Below are 24,182 nucleotides of genomic sequence, written 5' to 3' on the forward strand. Positions count from 1 at the left end.
AACGCGAGCATGATTAAAATGTGCGTGCGCGTACATGGCAGGGTTATCGCGTTTCCGACAAGATTTTGACCATAAAACTGGTTTGAAATTTGTCTCTGATTTAATGTCGCATTAACAGTCGGCATTTTCAGGGATTGATTGTGCTTTAATAGTACTAAAACGCACGGAAATCGAATAATCCCTTAAAATATACCTCAAGCTAGAAATTTCACTGTCTATTTCTTTACATGTGTTTTCTATATGGCATAGTCTCAACAATTATGGATAAACATGGATTTGAAGGCTTAAATTTCGACGATGAGCTGTGAACACTATTACTGATTATGTAAGCTAAAATGTCCGTTTCTGAAACAAAGGTATGATTGGTCGAACGGATAGTGAAGGTGCCTCTTTAATGTGTGGGCGTATATAGTCGTCACCCCCCGTGTGTCTGTCTATTCACATTTGTTGTGGGACACGATAGAGAGCTGGTTTCGTGATGAATTTTGGCCAAATGTAGTGTGAAACTCGGTGTGAACTCGTTTTCAATAACAAGGGCAATAACTCATACTAATTATTTTTCGATTTTTTTTTATTTTCAATAGGGTTTTATCCTTCGGTGATAGCAAACATTCACACCAAGTTTCATCCAAATCCGTCAAAATTTGCACCATCTAGAGTGTTTGCGAGCATTTCAAGAACAAGGACAATTATTCATACTTAATGTTTTTCTGATTTTCAGTAGGGTTCGTTCTTGGTTGATTACTAACAATCATACGAAGTTCAGTCAAAATCAGTCAAGGACTGTGTCTTCAAGAGCGGTTGAGAGCAATTGTGGACGGTCCGACGGGCGGACCGACATTGGGTGACGCCAATATACACCCCCATTTCATGTTGGCGTAGAAAAAAAAGAAGAAAAGAAAAAATGGCTCTGAATAAAGTTCTTGCAGTATGAAAATATTACTCTCGAAACCTCCCGGACGACTTGGCTGCCATTACAATTGTGGGCGTATTACGATGGCCATCGCTATTATTTATTTACTAGTCGGCGATAGTTTTCTTCGTTTGACCCTAGATGAGACAAGTCCAATCAAATTCATTTTCACTCCAATTGTATGATCATCGCGTTAATATCGACTTAGGGAAAACAACTAATTGAGATTTTTGTCCTTACAGCCGGTCGGTGAAACTCTGTACAGAACATTAATCTGCAACAAAAATCGCAGACCAAAACCGTTCGTGTGCCTGCAGCATTAAAAAGATAAGACTATTGACCAGAATTGTAAAGGAGACCCCTCTCTCTCTCTGTACTTATTAGGGCAATTTAAAAACAGATACTGGGTGGTGAAAGCTTGATACATAATGATAAAAAATCTACCTTAGGTCAAATGACTAAGTGACCTACTTATATACTGGTAATCTATTTATAAAGTTAATAGTAAATCTTAGGTGACCTATTTTGAATTACCAACCTGTGCTTGTACTGGTATATGTTGTGAACCATGTAATATAACATCACCAGTAAAATTATCATAAAGTTTCCACTCCACTGTTTCTAATCCACTGTGAAGATCATAAGCTATCCATTCAATTCTGTTGACAGGCAAAAGATTATAACAATAATAACTAATGCGAGTGCATCTCTTTGTGGTGGTAGATTAGAAATAAACTTTCTTTATGTAAAATATTTCTTTGCTCAGAACAAATGAACCTTAGCATAACTACTCTACCTTTCAGTTGGATGTGTCTTATCGTAAGATTCATTTTATTAACGGTCGAATTCACTGCTTTTAGGTATCAAGGACAGGTTCAGGTACTTACATATCAAAAGGGTTTTCGAGGAACACATACATTTGATTTTTCTGCTATTGTAATATATTTTTTGATTTAGATATTTTGTCACTTACACAAGTTTATCTAAATCTTGAAACCCATGGACAGCTATATTTAAATCATCTCCTTTAGTTAACCATAGATCTTTTATAACAGGTGGCGACATATCAAAATAAACTGTGGTGGATTCTTCCAGGTAGAAATCTACTATATCATAAGCTCTTATATAAAATTTTACAGTGTCGCCATCTCGTAATGTAGGAGAAATTGTTATAGATTGTTTCAGGTTACCAGTAGTAGTAAAATAAGTATCTGTTGGTTGAATAGTAGATCCTCCTTTGTCATCTATCCCATAATATGTTTCATAACGTACTATATCTTAAGATAGATAAATATGTGGAAATGCTTATGATAAATATAGTTTATGTGGAAATGCTTTATGGATAACAATTTGATTGTGTGCGAATGAATATAAGTGAAGTGGTAAGATAGTGCGGTTGGTTAGGGCGGAATAAATGTAAACAGGAAGATATCTCTTATGTTCCGGTTCCGAGATATGCACCAGAACTTCTAAAATTGATACTTCATTATGGTTTACACAATGTGTGTATCTTTCGAAATAACCTTTTGTACTGATTAGCTATATCAATAGTACTTTCTATAGGGTACTATAAATTTCCGTCTAAATAGTAAGCTTCTTGTTCATGAATATAAAAAGTTGTTTGAGTTAAGAAAGTAAAATATATGTTATTGTTACCTTGAACATTATCGATGGGTTGGGTTGTTCTTTTTCCATAATGATCATCATATTTTGGATCTAGACCATGATAATCCTGGATTCCAGCTAGATATTTACCATTATGGTGTTTAGTATTAATATATCTATTTTCCCAGTCAATAGTAACAGGACCATGATTTTGTTGCCAGAGGTAGTTAGTAGAAGGTGATGCTGACGTGGGTTTAAAACTAGTATTAGGAACAGTGGATACCTGATTGTTATCATCATATATCAAACATCGTCTTGCAAGTCTAATATTACCAGCTTTATCTACTGCAGCAAGTATAACAGAATATACACCTGGTATTGTTAAATTAAATTGTTGACTCTTCTGTTAATAAAAATAAAATACATTTATAGATATAAAAATCGAATAACTTTACTACTAATTAAATATATATATAGATATAATATTTCCAAATTCGGAGGCTGAACTACCATAGTGACTGGTTGAACCAAGTTCACGGAACTACAAAAAATACAAAAAATATATATAGAGTTAAGAGAATGAGTAGGATTCTATATAATAATATCACATTGAGGTCGAAGAAGAATGTAAATATCCAAGCAAAGAATGTATTGTCTGAGAAAAGTAAAAAGCTTTTTGATTTGTTTCTATACTTTTCAAGAGAATTTGAATTGTGAGTCTTAGAATATCCTAGCGTTAATAAAGATAGCTTGCGAGGCAAGGTAACATACGCCCACTGACAGCTGTCAGAAATCATGTCAAAATCATTTCATCTAAAATGCGTCAAGTTAGAACTTGTCCGAGATCTTATCAATTCCAATGATCACACCAAGTTTCATCAGAATCGGTTGAAAACTGTAGCTTCAATCCTGCTCACGAACTATTTTTAACAAATTTCGACGCGTTTTAACAAAGTCAAGGGCAATATCTCAAAAACCGTTCATCGAAACTATATCAAATTTGAACTTGACCGAGATCTTATCAATCTAAAGCATCACACCAAGTTTTATTAACATCAGATGAAAACTGTAGTCTCTATAGTGCTCACAAGAAATGTTGACGGACGGGGGCGACGACAATATACGACCACATATTCATGTGGGCGTATAAAAGTATAATTTTTAGTAAGTTCACATTGAAAAGAAACACATTCCTCTCCTAGAAAATTCAACCAAAAAAGTACTAAATTTTGTCTGAAAATTGTCCTCTGTAGAAACAAATTTTGAACACATAATATATACTCATGTTTATATTTTCATCAACTAACAGTGATATTTTGAGGTTGCTTTTCCAATTCATTAATGGAACAACATAAAAAAAACTCTGCTCAGACTATTGTTCATTCATTCACAATCTAATATACATTTTACTATAATCTTTGTAAGACATATTTAAGCAGGAAGGTAAAAATTAAGAACACAAGTTATATGGATATACTACTATGTTTCGAAACACAAACAGGTAACGTTATCAAGTAAAATGATTAACAACCATGTCTTACAAAGATTATATTAAACATCATTATCGAGATTGGTTGTCAATCATTTTACTTGATAACGTTACATGTATGTGTTTCGAAACGTAGTATGTAATAAAACTAGAAGTAGAAAATCCATATAACTTGTGTTCTTGACATTATACTATTCCAGAGGTCGTGGTTGTCATATTAAGGATAAGGTTATGGAGGATAAAATTATTCATCATCAATACCTACCAATGTAGTTTTTGTGTCGAATACCCTTTCGTCTGTCATTATTTCATTTCCTACCGACTTCATGCTGAATATTTCTAATTCATATTTAGCTATACCAGCATCATCGTCAATCCAACCGTCCCAATAAACCGTATTATCTACCTATAAAAAATAAATATCAATCTATTTTACTGAATTTCTATTTTTGGATTCTGATCAGTGTGTAAGCTACATTTGAACTACAGTCAACCTGCTGACTAGGATTTGAGATTTTTTCTTCATTGATGTAGATACAACAACAAAAACTAAATGGCTATCCGCATCATTCCTCAGAGATAAATAAACGTCTACACCTCCGCTATTACGGTGTAATAACTTGAATAACAATATTGTGTGTAAATAATTTTAAACATATCAACAATTGAGCACAGCGTTATTATCATGGTGTCGCACGTGATTCAACACAGTTACTACTTCTGTCAACTCTCCCCTAACCGCACCACCACCATTTCTCGTGGGTTCAAATATGTAATTATTTTTGGTTTCTCTGTTCACCTTCTTAGTTATGTCAATATCAGTTAACATGTTTTTTTGGCAATTGTTGACAGGTTGACAATGGTATGGTGGTACATTGTCAAATTTAATCTCAAAATCACGTGAGAGTGAGTTTGGTGTGTAGTAGTAGGTGTTGTAGACATTCCTTTCTAAATTTTTTATCTTCACAAATCCTCCAATAGTTGTTGTTATTTTGAAAGACAGTCTGAAAAAATGTTTAGAAAGCCACGTTTAAATTTTTTGCTAATATTATAAGTCAGTATTTAATGGTTACGGTGTGGGATACTAGCACTGTTGGCGTGCTGAGGATATGATTTACGCGAGCGATTATGAACATTAGTTTACATAAATTACTTAATGTCAGACAGTTTTTTGTTGTTGTCAAATTTTTGAGTATTTGAGTAAATAAGTGAGTATTTTTGTCCTTGGCTACATCATAGCTGCAGAACATAAGAAACACAGGCAAGAAAATGTCTGAAAATCTTTAAAATTATTTCTTTGGACGAGATGTTGATAAACTGAATTTCTTGTTTTATTCATACAAGGTAAGTGATCACTTACTGTTCTAGATGTTGGAAGGAAATCGAGAATGTAGGTTTTATGGTTTTAGTACAATCCAATATACCTTGATTAGGATTATCTTTACTGATGTTAGGACAACTGTTGGTCTGTTTTTTGACTCCATTTCGGCCATCTACAATATAAAATTAACTGATTAATGTTCGCATAAGACTATGATGGATCTCTTTCCTTTCAAGCCCACTGCATAATCCCATGGCGAATAGAAATAAGTATATACATAAAATCTGAAACTAAAACCTACACTTCGTGAAAAGAATCCTTCCATCAATGATACCAACTTTATATTCCACGACAAATTCTGAGCGGGTAAAGTTTGGTTTATAGTAGTTTGATTTAAAAGAGTAATATAGATTTGCTGATTTCATCATATTAGTCCATGTTATTGGTTGTGGAGAACCAGCTCCAAAATCACCAGGAGCATCAACAGTTTCACCATTATCAGCAGTTAGCGTTACTTGATTGTAAAGAATATCAGGGATAGCAGTAACTAAAACGAAAATAAATATCCCCAATATTACATTATTTACATTTAAAAGGGCAGATTCGCCATTTGCTTGGGTCTTGAATATAATATGTAAATAATCTTCAGAGGTACTAGAAATGTACAGAAATCGCATAATTCCTTCAATAATACCTCAAACAAGGAATTTCTCTGTCTATTTCTATAGAAGTCTTAAGAAATGGCGAGTCGTTATTTTGAATTGTAAACGCGGATAACTCTGGACACACATGGCTTTGAAGGCTCAAATTTCGTCGGTGAGCTGTGAATACTATTTGTGATTAGCTTAGCTTAGGCCATAGTTTTTTACATATCTTGTTTAATACACTCACTTCTATTACAATGGGTTCCAGTAAACCCAACAGAACAATCACAATTTGAAAACAGCTCATTTGGACATGTACCAGGATAACATCTACTGTCTGGTCTCCATGAACAGGCCTCTATAAGTAAGATAAGATCAATCCCTAACATTGTATTAAATTTCCGTGAATGGGGTTGTCAATTGTACAAGAATTGCATCATAAATCTTAATTTTTATCTTAAATCTCAAGATTAAAATAAAATGAAGGAATCTTGACACTGACATTGCAAAACCAAAATGAGACTTAACATGCCGTTTTCAAAAGCAGATAGGTTAAATGTCAATTTAGACTGTAAAAATTACTTGCTTGCTTGGTATCACTACTATGTGAAAACATTCTGCATGCTTTCCGGAGGAACGACTGAAATTTCGATAATTAGACTGTATGAAATGCGCCAGAATAAACAAAAAACTTGAATTATTCGATGTCATATTTTCAACGCTTTGAAAGTTTATACAAACAAATTACCGGACAACTTACTTTTACACAATCGTTTATCCGTCGATATAATATAAGCTCGCTGCCACGAAATATCTGCTACCAATCCTTCACATCTCCGACATCTCTGGTTAGTTTTAGTTGTACAATATTCTAGATCACAATTATTAATGGGTGAACAGACTGAAATATATTAATAGTTTCAGTTGTACAATTTTCAAGATCATAGTTATTGACAGCAGAACAGAGTGAAATAAATTAGCAGTTTTAATTGTACAATATTCCATATCATAATAATTGATGGCTGAACAAAACAATTTCATTTATTTACAGTAACGTAGTTTCGCACGAGTTCGGCGTGATCTTGTTTTCTTTGTATTAATTGTATCCCGCACCGGACACCGTACCTCGTCTATTTGCAGCTTTAGATAGACTTTTAATATTTTGTCAGGCGACCAGGAATTAAAGAAGGGAGCAATCCTATACGAAACTACTTTTCGTTGAGCGAAGTTTTGTAATCAAACGAAACTGCGTATGGTTCTTACATAGAAAAAACACACACGAACGTAGTTCACAGCCATTTTGACTCGAACTAATCGAATTATTAAAATGGCTATAATATTTCAACAAAGTTTTCAAATCACATTAAAGCTATTTCTAAACCTTTAAATGTGATTTGAAGGTTTAGTTGAAATATCATATCCTTTATATTTTTTATGTTTCAATTTTGAAATACTTGGATAATAAATAAATGAGTTGAAGTTGATTAAGATTTCTGCATTAATTACATTTCATAACGAAACGTTCTTTAGCTGCTAACTGTGTATTGACAAACTGTCATTTTGGATTTTGGGTTTCATTTTGCGGTTCAGATCGTTAATTTGTGTGTTTTTCAAATGTGGTTGTTTTGTGGTTATCACCATTCATAGGCAATACTTATCACATTTATGGTTGAAGATTTATTATACTTTTGTAGATTTTACATTTGAGTTTAACAAATTCGGGTTCATTAAGCAGATATAGAACAAATAATTATTACTTACTATTACAAAATGAACCAGCTGAATAAAACCCTTCCTGTTTACATTCACATACATTAGGTCGAATACATTTTCCCACACTATTCTTTACTGTGGTTTTATCAGGCAGAACAATGTGGGAGTTGGGAAAATTTTCATTACAGGCTCTTGAATCAGACCTTCCTCTACAAATTGCTGAAATGTAGACAATAATAAATAATACTCACGTCAAATCTTGAATGGCATTGTCATTTTAGTTTTACTTTTACAGGACGCTGAAAATTCATTATATTTTGTCGTCAGAACAAAATGAAACTTGTGTATGAAATTTCGTCACTACAGATTCGTAAAATGTGAATTGTTCATCAGGACACTTTAACACCTATAAGTCATAAACCAACATTGATCTGAATAGTTCGGGTCTTTCTCAACCCACTTTCCTATTACAAATCACACGAAACAATTTTAATATAAGTATTGTTACCCTTCTCACAATCTGTACCGGTCCAACCATGACAACATACTTGTTTAGTATAATATACCGTCCTACACAAGAAATTGAAATACAATGTACAGTATTAATTATACAACCTTTAGTTCAATTGTCTGCATTTTCAAGATGATTTCTTAAACGTATGTGCTATTTCCCTATTCGGTCTTTCTTTTCGATAATCTTTTCGGGTAATCTGCGAGGTCGATCCACATTTGCCTCTAATTACCGAGAACGGAAATGAATTTTTTCAAATTGAGCAACAACCAAGGGTTCATTTCTTGCCTTATTGGCCTGGGTTTTCGATTTTGAAGCAATAAGCAAATTCGTATATGCGTTGCGTGCTTATCGTTCGTTGAATTTGTGAAAGAAATATATACTGTTTTATTCCTTTATCAGATATTTTTTGTAAAAGAAGGGGACTTTCTTAAAACTATTCAGTTTATGACAGAAAAATTCAGATCGAGCAGTGGCACATCCATTCTAAATTTACATTTACAATTTATCTTATTGATAATACTCGACATCTAGCTAGTAAGTCCTCATAAATAGCCTAGATGAGTTGTGAAATGTGTACTCCATAAGCTGGTAATTGTGGTATGTTACTGCACATGAATGTTGTGGTCTCATTTTGTCAAGCAGGGGGGTAAAGATCTGACCGAGTAAAGGGCAATTATCTGATTAATCGACTTCAATAGATAAAGTCGTATGATATTCACCAAATACAGTAAAACAATTGTACTATACCGTGTTTTGGTGCATTTAAACCAATTAAAAAGCTTCCAACAATCGTGTTGTGTATGTTTCTTGTCTCTGCCTCTGTGCTGGACAATAGTCACTGGAAAATAGAAATAATGTTTACGATATAAAGAGGTATTACAGATAAAACACAAACCGTGAATGTATTAAAACTTTTGACCAGCATTGTGATAACCTTCCTTTATTTGAAGAAATCACTCATTTGACAACAATATCTAGAATTGGTGTAAGTAAGTAAATATATTATCACCAGTTATACACAATAAATATATACAATTAAAATACTTCACTTTTCAACTGCCATTCTGTTAAGAATTATGAGGGACATGACGTCTATAATAAAATCATTGTTATCACAGGACAATAATTAGTACCATATTAATGCCGTGATTTAAAAATATTATTAAAGACTCAACATAACAAATATAAATAGGCCTAGTGATTTGAACGGTATTACATTTTCTATATTCTACAATATCACAGCATGTTTTGGTTGTTAATTGATAAATTAAAATTGGGTATATATTGTGGGCATTTCTGATGCAAGTTCTTCTATGTTGGTGTATAATGAGCACGTCAGGAGACAATGTTCTTCATTCCACTAGTGTGATAAATATTTATTATGTTACTAACTATGTGGGCTCACCGATCGGGCATTTCCTGTTTTGTAGCTGCACCTGTCTTTTGCCTATATTTTATTGTACTGTTGATCATTTATCACATAAGAATGAACAATGGTGGCTGAGTATTTTCAAAAATAATAAGAACCTTTTTTCTCATATTTATTAAAAACATAAAAAAAAACAACTGAAATGCATATTAATACAAAATGCGAATCTTGAATAAAACATAAATTATGTCCTTTTCCTTAAGATCATTTCTGTGTCTCTGCTAAAGATAGCTTGTCAGGAAAGGTAATATACAGCTTTGACATGGGTAAATCCGTATAAAGCCAATGGAGAAAAATGCGTTTCTACTAAACGGCCCTATGGGTTGTAAACTAGGTCTTATTTCTAAACCGTTTTGATATCGTCGTTGTCAATTAGACCATGATCATCAGTATCATTTTCAAATTTGACCTAAAGTCTGCAAAACTGCAACAGCGATGATGATTATCATATAAATTTCCAGTTTTGTGGTAATGCCAATTCGCAAGAATGGGAATCTTCTTTTCCAGATGCCAAAACATCTTGATATGACTTCGATTATAGCATTTTTCTGCTCTGTTATTGGATTGAAAATATGAGTCATTAAATAAGGTAAGATATATATTCAGATGAACTGGTCCTTTTTGAAAAATCTAAATCTTTCTGGTATGACTAAAGGCTTAGGTTATAGATGACGTGTTTCATTCATTTGAGCTACTGTTTTATCTGAAGGTCAATCAGGGGCTACCAAATCTCTTAACAAAAAAAGGTTTTCTTTACTATCAGGCATAGGGTCCTTTAAGGTTGACAGAGCCTTTTCTTTCTTTGAGCTCCTTCAGGATAAAGACTAATGTAATAGTGTGGTCTCTTGTAATCATTGTTCTTCAATAACTGAAAGGCCAGAGTGTGCATATAGTCATGTTGTGATATTTTTGATGTTAGGACACATAATTAAAATAAAACGTCCAGAAGGACACATCTTAAGATTTTAGTATATATACTTTTGCTTAAATCTAAGAATCATTTAAGGTGAAGGTCCTGCACTATTTGGACGAGATTGGAACATTTAGACGTTAATCTAAAAAACCTTGACCAAAAACAGGAGGATCGAGCTCTTATAGCGACATCAAATACCAAACGCAGTTTAGATTCCCTGAGGAAGAGTTGAAGAATCTGCTGGAATACTTTCGCCAGTTGAAAGCAGTGAATGGACAACACCAATTGTTTCGCTTGACAAGAGGTCAGGAGCAGTCCGCATGGAGACTTTAAAGTAACTGTCAACCCTCAGTTAAAGGTTGATCAGTATCCACTAGAAGACATCTTTGCAAACCTCTCTAGTGGAATTCATTACTCTAAAATAGATCTACGTAATGCTAATCTGCACATGGAGATGGAGGAAGATTCGAAATCGCTACTCACCATCAACACACGTAAGGGCCTCAGCTATTTGGCAAAGGTTAGTAGAAAAAGTATTGTAAGGAATATCAATGATTCAATGCCTACTTGATGATATGATTATATCTGGTCGAAATGACCAAGAACATCTGGAGAACCTAGAAAAGTCTTCCAACATGTACAGCAGTATGAAAACCGATTTAGTATACTCGGTATAATGTTTAGCACAAATCTATCAGGAATGACTGAATTGAATTTTGATAACAAAATCATAGAAATAAAAAATTTTACATGGAAAAGACGTCAATTAACCGTATTGGGTAAAATTTGTGTCATTAAAAGCTCAATCATACCTAAATTAATCCACCTTTTCAGCACTCTTCCAACTCCGGATGCATGTTATATTAAACAATTTGAAACATTACTTTTCAATTACATATGGGGGAACACCGATAGAATAGCAAGACACACACTAATCCAAAAAAGTGCTTTTGGGGGATGTGGAATGTTGCATGTGAAATCATTTATTTCTTCCTTAAAGCTCACTTGGATTAGAAGAATAAATTTGTCAGAATCGGAATGGACACACCCTCTATACAACTGAGCAACAACTCCGAAATATATTTGTATTCGGTGACAAATTTGCGTTAAAACCTTCTAATAACTTAAAAAATCCATTTTGGAAAGAGGCACTATACGAATATTCGAATTTTATAAAAATATTTAATACAACAGAACATGTTACAAGTCTCCCCATTTGGCACAACTCATCACAATTAATGGAGACCATTTATTTTATAAAAAATGGTTTGACCACGGAGTCCACAATGTCTGTAATCTGCTTGTGGATAACGGTAATTTTATAAATTATAAAAACTTTTCTGATAAATACAATTTTATACCTCAGGTGACTCATTTTTATGGAATTAAAAAAAACTCTGATAGAATCTTTCCCAGTCTTAGGTACTCAACAATCACAATGTTGGTTGCCAGTCTTTCCAAGCAAAATGGTGCTTGGAATTAAATAAAACTTACAACGATTTCAACAATTTGTATAATATTTATTTTAAATGCACAGTAGATACAAATATAAGATGACTGCGGTATAAAATATTGCATAGAATTATAGCTACAAATGAACTTTTACACAAAATGGGCTTCAGAGATGCTCCATATTGCAGCTTCTGCAGAGATCATAGTGAACAACAAAACATACAACACTTATTTTTTAGTTGTCAGAAGGTCTTTTCACCACGGAAAGAAATTCAAAAATAGATTTATGATTCAATAAATATTGAATTGAGCATTAACTGTTAAGATATTCTCTTTGGTATATCAGGACCTAAGTATGACGCTATTAATATGATATATACATTGGTTAAAAACTACATTTTTCAGACTCACAAAGATGGTAAAAAACTATTATTAAGTAATATCAAAATAGTCATTCAAAACTACTACAATATTGAGAAACATATCTATACTGAAAAAAATTTTATTGATCAATTCAAGGAAAGGTGGCTTGTGGTAGCCGATTTGTTCGAAAAACAATAAATTCAATAAAACAATAATCTCCGACTATCCCCCCCTCCCCCCTCTCCGAAAACAACCGGCCATGGTAGCCTTGGAGGCCTATTAAGTGATAGGAGGATGCTCCTGAGAGAATGGTGTGTGATTAATATTAATTTTGTTTGTTTGTACTTATTGTAAGGCAGGAAGTCAGGGCACACATTCTTGATACTGTCATTTTTCTGTCTGGGTCAATAAAACTTAAAAAAAAAAATAAAAAAAAATAAAAAGTATGAAAACTAGAACAGATAAGGCCAAATGCAAATTCTCCAGAGATCAGATTGAATACTATGGTCATGTGATTGATAAAGATGGACTGCATAAATCTCCTTCACATGTAGAAGCCATCAACAATGCGCCACGACCAAAAGATATATCAAAAGTATAGATATATAAGTTAAATCTTATGTTGGGTTGGTAAAATACTATCATAAATTGTTACCAAATCTAGCAGTGATTATTCATCCTATTAATCAATTGTTGGAGAAATCTACAGAATTGAAATGGTCTAGAGCTTGTGAAGATGCATTCCAGGAAAAAACATGTAACTTATATTATCCAAACAAAGATTGGTACACTACGATTCAGACAAACCAGTCAAGCTAGCATGTGACGCATCACCATATGTCATTGGAGCTGTCATGTCACATACCTCTCCTGGTGGCAGTGAAAGACTAATAGCTTTCGCTAAAAGATCGTTATCAAAGGCTGAAAGATACTATTCACAGATACATTAAGAATCTCTTGGCATTGTCCGGTGTGTAAAGGAGTTCCATATTTACCTTTATGGTAACCCTAGTAACCATCACTGTCAATATTTCATCCAGAAAAGAGCATACCTGTGAGGACTGCTGCTCGATTACAAAGATATGCATTTTGCCAAGCAAATAAGTACGATGTCGGGTATAAACGAACAGCACAACATATAAATGATACCAGGAGCACCACTTCATTCATAGATATGGCCGACAACGCCTTGGCAACGAATCCATATAGATTTCGCGTTACCATTCTAATCTAGAATGTTTTTAGTAGTTGTCGATGTACTTTCAAAATGGCCTGTAGTTGTGATTATACAAATGAACAAATATTAAGTGATAATTGTCCACAATTTGCTTCAGAAGAATGCAAATCATTTACTCAGTTTGGCTGAACGCTCTGTGCAAACGTTGAAAAATAGTTTGAAAGCTAATAAGCCCAATACTTCATTAGAGCAAAGATTGTCTAATGACATATGATGAGTGTGATGACATACTATGTTTTCATCTATAATTGCTGCTCTATGTTCACAGATAATATATATATATGTATATATTTCATCAATTCAAAACTTAAACTCAAAGCATCCATTTTTTACTTTCCAATTTTCAGATAGATGTTTGCCTTATTGTTTTATGTGCAAAGTCAGCAGACTTGTTATCAATTTTATATTTTTCTAATTATTTTATTAAAGATAACAGTTTGGTGCATAATTATTATTCATATTAAAGGAGTCTAAATGGTTCAGACTTAATTTTGATTAAGAGTATATTTTCATATGGGTAATTGCAAGCAGCAATACTCTATTTGAGTTTAAGGGCTTAAAGGGAGGAGTGTAATGTATTGATATCATACGTGACGTCCCAGAATATGGTACAAAACAACCCGGCAGTTGTACGGAACGACTTTTAGTTTTTCCATGAATAAATATAGTCTTTTGTATGTCCCGTTAATCGGCTAGAACGGAAAATAACAGGTTTGTTCGCCGTTTTTTTTCCAGGAATATTCAGTGGAGATAACAAACGTCTAAAAATATAAAATTATATAGAATGTATAATGCTGACTTTGCAAATGTAATGATACATGCAATACCTAACTTTATCCTATCCAGAAAAGGTAAAACCCTCTTCTTTTTTTCTGTCTTATTCAAGACTGTCCGTCAACCATAAATCAATTGAAATAGGCGTTAATAATAATTTTATGACATAGAATATCAATTTAAAGACATCAGTAATCAAATATTATTTACGACTGAATGATTTGTTTTCAATTTGACCTACCTTTTACATGTTTTTTGTTTGAGTTGCTGGAGTGCTTTAAATAGGGGCTAATGGAGGATGGTTTGGGTATCACATCAACAGCATCATTATCTTCACAATCATCATTGATATGGTCATCATTTGATGACTCTTCAGCTTCCTATAACGGTATGTCAATGTTGGTATTGTCACCCCCTTCTGAATCAAAGCGTAACTTTGAGTAAACTCTCCAGGAATTAAATCTTTGATGAACAATGTATTATCTGATAGTTCCTTTGGGGCTTCTCTGTTAAAGCGAGCAACATTTTGCGCTTTATTTCTTTCAAACAATTAACTCCTGCAAATTTAATCTGTAACTATTCTGTAGGCCATTCATTTTCTTTATTCGCATTTCCATAACTCTTATCCTCTAATTCAAGGATCTTTACTATCTCTAGAAATACTCCTTGTCTTACTCTGTCCAATTAGAAGATCCGTCTCTCTTTGCTTTCTCCATTTTTTTCGTTGAACAAGTGGACAGTAGTCTGTTTCATACCGGACTGAAATTTCTTTTGTTTTTCCATTTAAAAAACAAGTAATAAGGACTTGTTATGTTAAGGTTTTGTAGCTTATGTAATTAAAAAAAATATATTACCTTAAAACCGATGGAATCAACAAACTTCCTACCAGCAGTCCAAATTCTAACACAGAAGAACCCTTCATTGTATTCCATGAATAATCAAGAATCAGATATCCCTGTGTACCTGTTAATGTCTAATGACAAAGTGATCATGAATTTCTTAAATGAAGTGTACACACCCACATGAACATATTCTATTCATAGACACAATGCTCAAGCCTTATTGAATAAAATGTCACCCAAATTGAAAGGGGCTTATTCCGGCTAGGGATCTATCATGCATGTACCAAACGAACTATAATAGGAATTCACGACACTTCACGCGATTGTGTTTTTTAATGCATGAAACGACATGCTCAGCGATATATACTTGAATGGTTCTGTCGCACAGTCGGTTAAAGCTTTGGAATTGTTACATGCTTAGTTACTCCGAACAAATGTTTCTAATCCTGGCCGTGTGAAAGTCTGGGTACGCTTAAACCGGGAAGATCAATACGAAGAGGTTTGGCCACGTACCTATGTTGAGGCTGAGTCTCGTGCCCCTGAGTAAGGGTGCCGAGCTACTATGCCTCCAAATTAGACTTGAACGTTTGCGCAAAGAAAGCGAACTGACTGTGTAGTTACATATGCTCTCAAGCGTACCCGGAAAAATACTAGTTATAAAATCGTGATGTATTACTATAAATATTATTCACCGTATTATATACCTTTACCTTTATTCCCTGGTTACGTCACTGAAAAGAGCTTTAGGAAGATCGAAATTTGGCCTTCAGTTAAATTTAATTCAATATTCATGGCACATGAAAGGATTTTAAAAGTATTGTAAAGAGGTTTTATAGTCTTTGTAATAGTACACTTATAGCTTCTATTGTTACCATTCCGATATCCTGTTTGGTATATTTTAAATGTATCGCACCTACCAATCCCTGTGTTTAAAACATGTTATGCCTTGTCTTCCAATTTGTTTTAATTTTGGCGGGATATTATTACCTCACCTTTTTGATTACACGACAGAAACTTTGTTACTTCAAGACCCTAGTTAGTGACAGTTTGCATTTGCATGAAAATTAGTTAGCTATTATAACCAATCTGCGATTTTACCTTTTACTGGTTTGAAGTTTGAATTAAATGTTGTTATGACCGATGATGTGTAAAGCCAACAAATTTTCAAACGATTTTTGCAATAAACTCACAATAATAACAAGATCTTCTTTTTATTGATTATTGTCTCATGTTGTCTTTTATAATCTTACCTATTTTGAGAAAGGAAGTACGGCAGTATGAAAAAACATTATAGACGAACACAACGTAAGACTGAATAAAGATATAATATGATGGCTAAGAAAAAAGGTGTGATTGTAATTTCCCGCCAGGTTAAAGCAAATTGGCAGATAAGGAAAGACATGTTTTTACAGTAGTTAACGTTTATAGTAAACAAATACAATGTAAGTGATTTATTAAAGATATAATATATTTCATTATGATATTTAAAATACGATTGTACACTAACTGAACGATACAGTAATTTACAAAATTAAAACGTCAATACGATTGAAATATATAACAGATTTCAAGAGGCTTCAGTACATATACTTTGATCGAATAAATTTACAATACCACAATTTTCTGAGTATTAGTATATAAACCACAAGGATCTACTGCAGTAAGAGATAGATATAAATATTTATATTTCCAATATTTAGGTAATGTCAAACGGAGTCTGTCATCTTTTGTTTCTTGCCACTGTATAACATCTCCACCACCTTGTTTGGTACCAAGACTAACTTCATAGGTTAAATCTTTCCAGTATGATTCAAATATATTTGTCCAGGATATCATTAATGTTAAACCATCTAATGTCTTGGCTATTTTGATATCTCCATCTTCTGTAATAAAAATATATTCTCTAGCTTAAACTTTCCTTTTTTGAATGAAAATATATGCATAAGGCCACACAAAATCGAAAAGTCAACGAGACATCAGGAGACAAAAAAACACATTCAACAAAAAGACAAAGAAAAAACAAACGAAAAATCAGACAAGCAAGAGAACAAGTTTTATAAGTTTGTAACTATATTTCTTCCAAAAGTTCGAAATCAATAAAAAAACAAAACAGAAAAAATAAATAATAATGTAAAGTGTCAGAGATATCAGAGCAGTGGCGAAGTCAAAGGGGAGGCAGAAGGGTCAGCCACCCCCTTCCCTCGCAGCCCAGAAAGTCAGAAATATCACCATGTACAATGATTCCTAATACTAAATATTCTCACCTTTAACACTGGGTGGTTGATAACCAGTAGAGAAAGTCTGATTTATATAATTATTCAATCTGCCCAGTAAAATACCAGAAATATTCACCATATAATTTGTCTCTGGTTTCCTTTTTAATCCTTGTAATTTAACACCATCATAGTTAATACCAGTTTCATCTATCTCTTTCTCTAGTTGATAATCATCAGTAGATAGTCCGACCTATAAAATAATACAATAAACATCTGTATCTTTCTCTAGTTTATAATCATCAGTAGATAGTCCGACCTATAAAATAATACAATAAACATCTATATCTTTCTCTAGTTTATAATCATCAGTAGATAGTCCAACCTATAAAACAATACAATAAACATCTATCTCTTTCTCTAGTTGATAATCATCAGTAGATAGTCCAACCTATAAAACAATAAACATCTATATCTTTCTCTAGTTTATAATCATCAGTAGATAGTCCGACCTATAAAATAATACAATAAACATCTATATCTTTCTCTAGTTTATAATCATCAGTAGATAGTCCGACCTATAACACAATACAATAAACATCTATATCTTTCTCTAGTTGATAATCATCAGTAGATAGTCCAACCTATAAAATAATATAATAAACATCTATATCTTTCTCTAGTTTATAATCATCAGTGGATAGTCCAACTTATAAAACAATACAATAATCATCTATCTCTTTCTCTAATTTATAATCATCAGAAGATAGTCCAACCCATAAAACAATAAACATCTATATCTTTCTCTAGTTTATAATCATCAGTAGATAGTCCGACCTATAAAATAATACAATAAACATCTATATCTTTCTCTAGTTTATAATCATCAGTAGATAGTCCGACCTATAAAATAATACAATAAACATCTATATCTTTCTCTAGTTTATAATCATCAGTGGATAGTCCAACTTATAAAACAATACAATAATCATCTATCTCTTTCTCTAATTTATAATCATCAGAAGATAGTCCGACCTATAAAACAATAAACATCTATCTCTTTCTCTAGTTTATAATCATCAATAGATAGTCCAACCTATAAAACAATAAACATCTATATCTTTCTCTAGTTTATAATCATCAGTAGATAGTCCGACCTATAAAATAATACAATAAACATCTATATCTTTCTCTAGTTGATAATCATCAGTAGATAGTCCGACCTATAAAATAATACAATAAACATCTATATCTTTCTCTAGTTTATAATCATCAGTGGATAGTAGATAGTCCAACCTATCAAACAATAAACATCTATCTCTTTCTCTAGTTTATAATCATCAGTAGATAGTCCAACCTATAAAACAATACAATAAACATCTATCTCTTTCTCTAGTTTATAATCATCAGTAGATAGTCCGACCTATAAAACAATACAATAATCATCAATCTGTTTCTCTAATTTATAATCATCAGTAGATAGTCCAACCTATAAAACAATAAACATCTATCTCTTTCTCTAGTTTATAATCATCAGTAGATAGTCCAACCTATAAAACAATACAATAAACATCTATCTCTTTCTCTAGTTTATAATCATCAGTAGATAGTCCGACCTATAAAACAATACAATAATCATCAATCTGTTTCTCTAGTTTATAATCATCAGTAGATAGTCCAACCTATAAAACAATACAATAAACATCTATCTCTTTCTCTAGTTTATAATCATCAGTGGATAGTCCAACTTATAAAACAATACAATAATCATCTATCTCTTTCTCTAGTTTATAATCATCAGTAGATAATCCAACCTATAAAACAATACAATAATCATCAATCTGTTTCTCTAGTTTATAATCATCAGTGGAATGTCCAACCACCAACCACAGTAAATCAATATAATTAACATTTATCTCTTTCTCTAGTTTATAATCATCAGCACATAATCCAACCACAGTAAACCAATAAAATAAACATCTATCAATTTCTCTGGTTTATAATCATCAGAAGATAGTATGATGCCAGATGGGGATATCCTGCTCTGACTTATTTGAACTTACCATAACTGATGTAGACTGATAGTTGTTAGAATCAAACTGCCACTGAATACCAAGTGAGTGTTGTAGTGAAAGACAATATTGTGATATTTGATATTGGGTTGTTGCCTGTGGTAAAAGAGTTATCTGCCCACTACTAATAATAAGTTCACTAGAATCAATGAGTTGAACACCATCAGTTGTTACTGTTACTTGTAGACCAACTTTATTATAACATCTAATAGTAGAATAAACTTTTATAGGTTCTCTCTCAGTATATTCTCTACTAGCTTTATTCTCGTCTTTCTGTATTCTTGTAAACTTCTGTATATCATTTCCTCCTCGCACAGAACCTAAACAGATTCAAATTTGAAATTATTATGTAAGGGATGTTAATGTTCATCATTAGTTTTAGTAATAAAAAGCTATCAAAAATTAACTCAATCTAAATATAAAATCAAAAATAGTGTCTTTTATATTAGGTTATATACGGTAAAGATATTGCTGCTTAATATTCTTTGTTCTTCCCGTTGTCAAAACATTTTGTGTCTTTGATATATTTCATCATTTCTATATTTAGTTTTGCAGGTGTTCAATATGCATGTTTCGTAAGAGGTGAGGTTACTTGTTTTACCTTATTATTGTAAATTGCAGACAGTTCATTGGAAAGACAACATAAATTATTTGCAGCACTGCCCTGATGTTGTTATCTGGGAACAGGAAGGTGATAGTGCTTTCACAGCTTTTTTTTGCTTTGGTTTTGTGAGGTTGTTCTTGAACTCAGTGATGCAGGTAACAAGGGCTGACATGTAAAAGCGTATTGTCGTTCAGATGGGACAATAAACCGACTGTTTGAAAGTTGAAAAAGAACAGGCTAATGTCACTGCCCTGGCAAAATTTCCCTCATTGCACCCTGCATGGGGTTGCCCGTCTTCATTAGCCCACATGGTGCAGAAAAGTAGGACGTAAAACTCCATTCATTTCATTTCATTTTTAGTAGTTCATCAGGAGGTTGCACTCGCCCATAGAATCATCAAGCAGTTTATACTCGAGATGCTATGCTTACCTATAGCCCATATACAATAGTCAATATCAGATTCTGGATCTTCTATTTTCCAATTAACATCAATAACATTACGAGTCTGGTAATCTACATCTCCACCTGCAAGGCAATGATCTTTACTCTTGGGTTACAGAAGGAGACGAGGTGTGTACTATAATTTAATCATTATATAACGTCACGTAGTTATACCGTCATGTATATCAATCACAACAGGAGGTGTGGTGTCCACTATAATATAATCAGTAACGTCACGTACACGTACCTGTACCGTCATGTATATAAATAACAACAGAAGGTGTAGTGTTTACTATAATATAATCAGTATAACGTCACGTACCTGTACCGTCATATATAAATATAACAACAGGAGGGGTAGTGTCTACTAATATAAAGTCGCTATGTGATACAGATATCAGACCAGCACCATTTCGGGCTTGAACAGTGAAATATAGCCGAGTGTTGTGAACCAAACGTAGATTAGAAATGGTCACGTGGTTTCTATCACCAGTGGTTGTAAATTCTCTGATCTGAGTTCCACCTTTCACTGTACCTGAATATAGATTAAATATAAAGTATTTGTTGTTCAATTATTTTACATAAACATTGATACTACTTCTTGATGTTAATGAGTCTTCTGAACACCTCTCGGCGATATGAGACATTAAACTCTGCATCGCGCCGCCGGCTTCGTTAGCTAATTAGGTGCAGAAGAGTGGGTCGTAAAACTCTATTCATTGCATTTCATGTCTGTGGTATACTAGAAGGGAGCTTGATCAATGAAGTAATAAAAATGTGCATAAAGTAATGACCTACCTAGAGCCCACTGATACTCAACAATATAACTTTCCCTATCTTTAATATACCAGTTAAAATGTACGGAAGACCAGTGAGGTGTAAAAGTCGGGTGATATACTATATGATTATTGTTGGTATCTTTCAATGATATATGATTTATTTTTCTGAGTTCTAGATCATCTATAGCCAATATCATAGTATTTCTTGTTGTACCAATTACTAATTTCTCTCGTGTATTTATTGGTTGATAAATATAGGTGAATTTATACCAATGAATCACATCGACATGTTGAGAACATTCACCCTGACAGAGATCTGGATTCAGTTTAAAACTGTTTATTTCATGTCCTAATCTAATAAAACCTTCTACCATATGATTCGATAGTAAGATGTCATGTGGATAACCAACATGTACAGTAAGCTGATAAGAACAATCTGTATCTAGATTTTGAATGGTTTGTTGAATCTGATCTGTTATTGTGATATAAACTTCACCATCATGAGCTGTTGAATGTTGAGATGATCGAGTTTTAACACAAGATTGTGAATCTGTAGACCAATGTTCTGGGATGTTAGAATTACAAGAAGTTGTTGTGTCATCAGATGTTGATTCAAATGAGGGATTAAGGATGAGATTTTCTCCAATAAATTCCAGGTAACTTGCTTCAGGTGGTGAAGTATCAATAATAATCCCATTAGAGACAGCAACTTGTGATTGTAAACCACTACCGTCTACAGCATACACTTTATTATAGATCTTATCTCCTGTAACATACAAATTACATTTTGACAACAACATAATGTATCTGTTTTACCAAAACTACTTGCCGTCTTTGTATGTGCTAAAATGAAATTTTTATTTTCATTTACCTGAATGCAATTCCATAGGTGATATATCAGTGGTTTTTATTTTCAAACCAACATTAGTCCATGGTAATATATCACAAGTAGTGGAGTCATTCTGTCTACCAACACACCAGATATAATTCACAATACCTGATCCTATATCAGGGAAACCATACCACGAGGCAGCAAGCCAGCTTTCAGATGACTGGTATTCAGAGTCGTGATGGTCTGGAACAAACCGATGAAAATGCAATAAAATCAATAAAAGAAGTTAGGCTACATACGACTTTCAGGCAATACCCAAATTAAACGATACTCGCGATTGACTCCATTTATAGGTGGTACAATATTTATACTTACCTAATCCATCATGTATGATACCAGTTGAAGGTGGTGTAGAATCAATTATGATGCCATCACTGGTGCTCCAGCTACAAAACCCAGCTTTGTTAAAGGCTAAAACTGTGCTGTAATATACCTTATTTTCTTGTAACTTTAATCCAGATATACTGAATGATTTCTGCTGTGGCGATAATTGTGAGTCACTCCTATGGATATTGTGACCTGAAATAATATACAACCTTGTTGACTCGTGTCTATAGAAGATGTCTTCTTTCAATTCTATCTGTTATCTTTTCTTCTGATATTGTTAGACGTTTGAAAGGATAAATATAAAATCAAACCATTTTAGCAATACAAGGAACGCTTTGTATAAAAGAAAAAAGTTGTATACCTTGTGGATGTGTACTGATATAAACCTGGTAATAATCTACACCATGAATTCCACCATTAAATTTATCTTTCCAACCAACTATTATTGTATTGTTGTTTATTTGGTAGTCAATATCTTTATTACTAGTTGTCTGTTCTAATTCTTTAACCTGTGGTAAAATATATTATGCTAGGGTCTTCAGAGTAACACGTCAATTCTGTATAAAGGTGTATCGAACAATACAGAAAATCTACATAAAATTGATAAGTATTTCAGAATTTTAAATAATTTCCATGCATATCAAATAAACATTATTTATAGCTGTGTGAGGTCTCCGGACAAACCGAGCTTCTAAGTAACATCGTGTTTTCATTTGTGTAGGTACTCACAGTTGCTCCTCTAATATAAGTCAGAGTTGGTGGTTTAGAGACAACAGTGATACCAGGTGATTTATAAACATAATATCTTTTATCATCATACCACGCTCTTACAAATACTGAATAGACCAGGTTATCATGTAGGGTATTATCTGAAACAAATATGTAGTCTCAATTAACATGAATAGTTGTACTTGAAATAATCATATGTTATATATTATTATGATACGTTTACACTATATTCCCGGTTACGATGTGTCCTGATGATTGACGCTTTGCAGGCCGAAGCATTACGTGAGGTTGAGTTCTGACACGCATAAACCACGAGGAAACTTAGCACAACCTACCAAAACTTGTACAAAAATGGCCCAAATCAAACGATACGTTTCAGGCATTACATTATCCAGTATTATGTAATCTAGATTATGTGTAGATTACAAAACGGTGTCCATTTAAGTATTATTCCATATTATTGAATATTATGCAGCAAATGGTTTCTACAAACCTTTGGGTAGTGTAATAATGGTACTCATATCTTGACCAACATCAAACCAATATCGTTCTGTTGCTGAATCAAACACACCACTGGGCTGGCTTTTTACAGATAGACCTAGACTTACTTCATACCTGAAAAAAACATATTGCTGTATGCTTTAGAAACAGTCTGACATCTATGCCAAATATTCATGACTTGATTGAAATCAAGTTCGGTATAGCCACATCACCCACAACAGTAATATAAATCGAAACTTTACATTGGTTATTATTACAATTAAAAATACTTTACCTGATAGGTTGGGATGTTGTATTGGTTAAAAGTCTCCATTTAGCAGATAGAAACATATTAGTTGGTGTATAATTAGTTTGAACTGTATCAGTTGATTGTAGATTAGTTACATCTATAACTTGAATTAGTTTTATATCGCTG

The 24,182-nt window shown here is 33.0% G+C and overlaps 2 protein-coding genes across 2 annotated transcripts in view; both read right to left on the minus strand.

Moving 5' to 3' along the window:
* The window catches only part of LOTGIDRAFT_234471 (hypothetical protein), a gene marked incomplete at both ends in the record, with an annotated part of 38,574 nt that extends 24,994 nt beyond the window's left edge, over positions 1 to 13,580 (minus strand). Inside the window, 11 exons of the mRNA XM_009062402.1 lie at positions 1,452 to 1,572; positions 1,887 to 2,190; positions 2,570 to 2,921; positions 4,273 to 4,413; positions 4,807 to 5,011; positions 5,368 to 5,500; positions 5,630 to 5,875; positions 6,220 to 6,330; positions 6,733 to 6,873; positions 7,734 to 7,904; positions 13,409 to 13,580. Coding sequence (XP_009060650.1) covers positions 1,452 to 1,572; positions 1,887 to 2,190; positions 2,570 to 2,921; positions 4,273 to 4,413; positions 4,807 to 5,011; positions 5,368 to 5,500; positions 5,630 to 5,875; positions 6,220 to 6,330; positions 6,733 to 6,873; positions 7,734 to 7,904; positions 13,409 to 13,580 — 2,097 coding nt within the window. The remainder of the gene's footprint in view (positions 1 to 1,451; positions 1,573 to 1,886; positions 2,191 to 2,569; positions 2,922 to 4,272; positions 4,414 to 4,806; positions 5,012 to 5,367; positions 5,501 to 5,629; positions 5,876 to 6,219; positions 6,331 to 6,732; positions 6,874 to 7,733; positions 7,905 to 13,408) is intronic.
* A 3,038-nt stretch (positions 13,581 to 16,618) lies between these two features.
* The window catches only part of LOTGIDRAFT_234472 (hypothetical protein), a gene marked incomplete at its 5' end in the record, with an annotated part of 21,799 nt that continues 14,235 nt past the window's right edge, over positions 16,619 to 24,182 (minus strand). Inside the window, 13 exons of the mRNA XM_009062403.1 lie at positions 16,619 to 17,092; positions 17,474 to 17,675; positions 19,486 to 19,814; positions 20,528 to 20,623; positions 20,787 to 20,831; positions 20,862 to 21,074; positions 21,338 to 22,084; positions 22,190 to 22,393; positions 22,526 to 22,729; positions 22,899 to 23,046; positions 23,267 to 23,406; positions 23,760 to 23,881; positions 24,042 to 24,123. Of these exons, the coding sequence (XP_009060651.1) occupies positions 16,815 to 17,092; positions 17,474 to 17,675; positions 19,486 to 19,814; positions 20,528 to 20,623; positions 20,787 to 20,831; positions 20,862 to 21,074; positions 21,338 to 22,084; positions 22,190 to 22,393; positions 22,526 to 22,729; positions 22,899 to 23,046; positions 23,267 to 23,406; positions 23,760 to 23,881; positions 24,042 to 24,123 (2,810 nt within the window). The 3' untranslated portion in view covers positions 16,619 to 16,814. The remainder of the gene's footprint in view (positions 17,093 to 17,473; positions 17,676 to 19,485; positions 19,815 to 20,527; positions 20,624 to 20,786; positions 20,832 to 20,861; positions 21,075 to 21,337; positions 22,085 to 22,189; positions 22,394 to 22,525; positions 22,730 to 22,898; positions 23,047 to 23,266; positions 23,407 to 23,759; positions 23,882 to 24,041; positions 24,124 to 24,182) is intronic.

Source organism: Lottia gigantea (assembly GCF_000327385.1).
Source record: "Lottia gigantea unplaced genomic scaffold LOTGIsca_51, whole genome shotgun sequence".
Classification (NCBI taxonomy): Eukaryota; Metazoa; Mollusca; class Gastropoda; family Lottiidae; genus Lottia; species Lottia gigantea.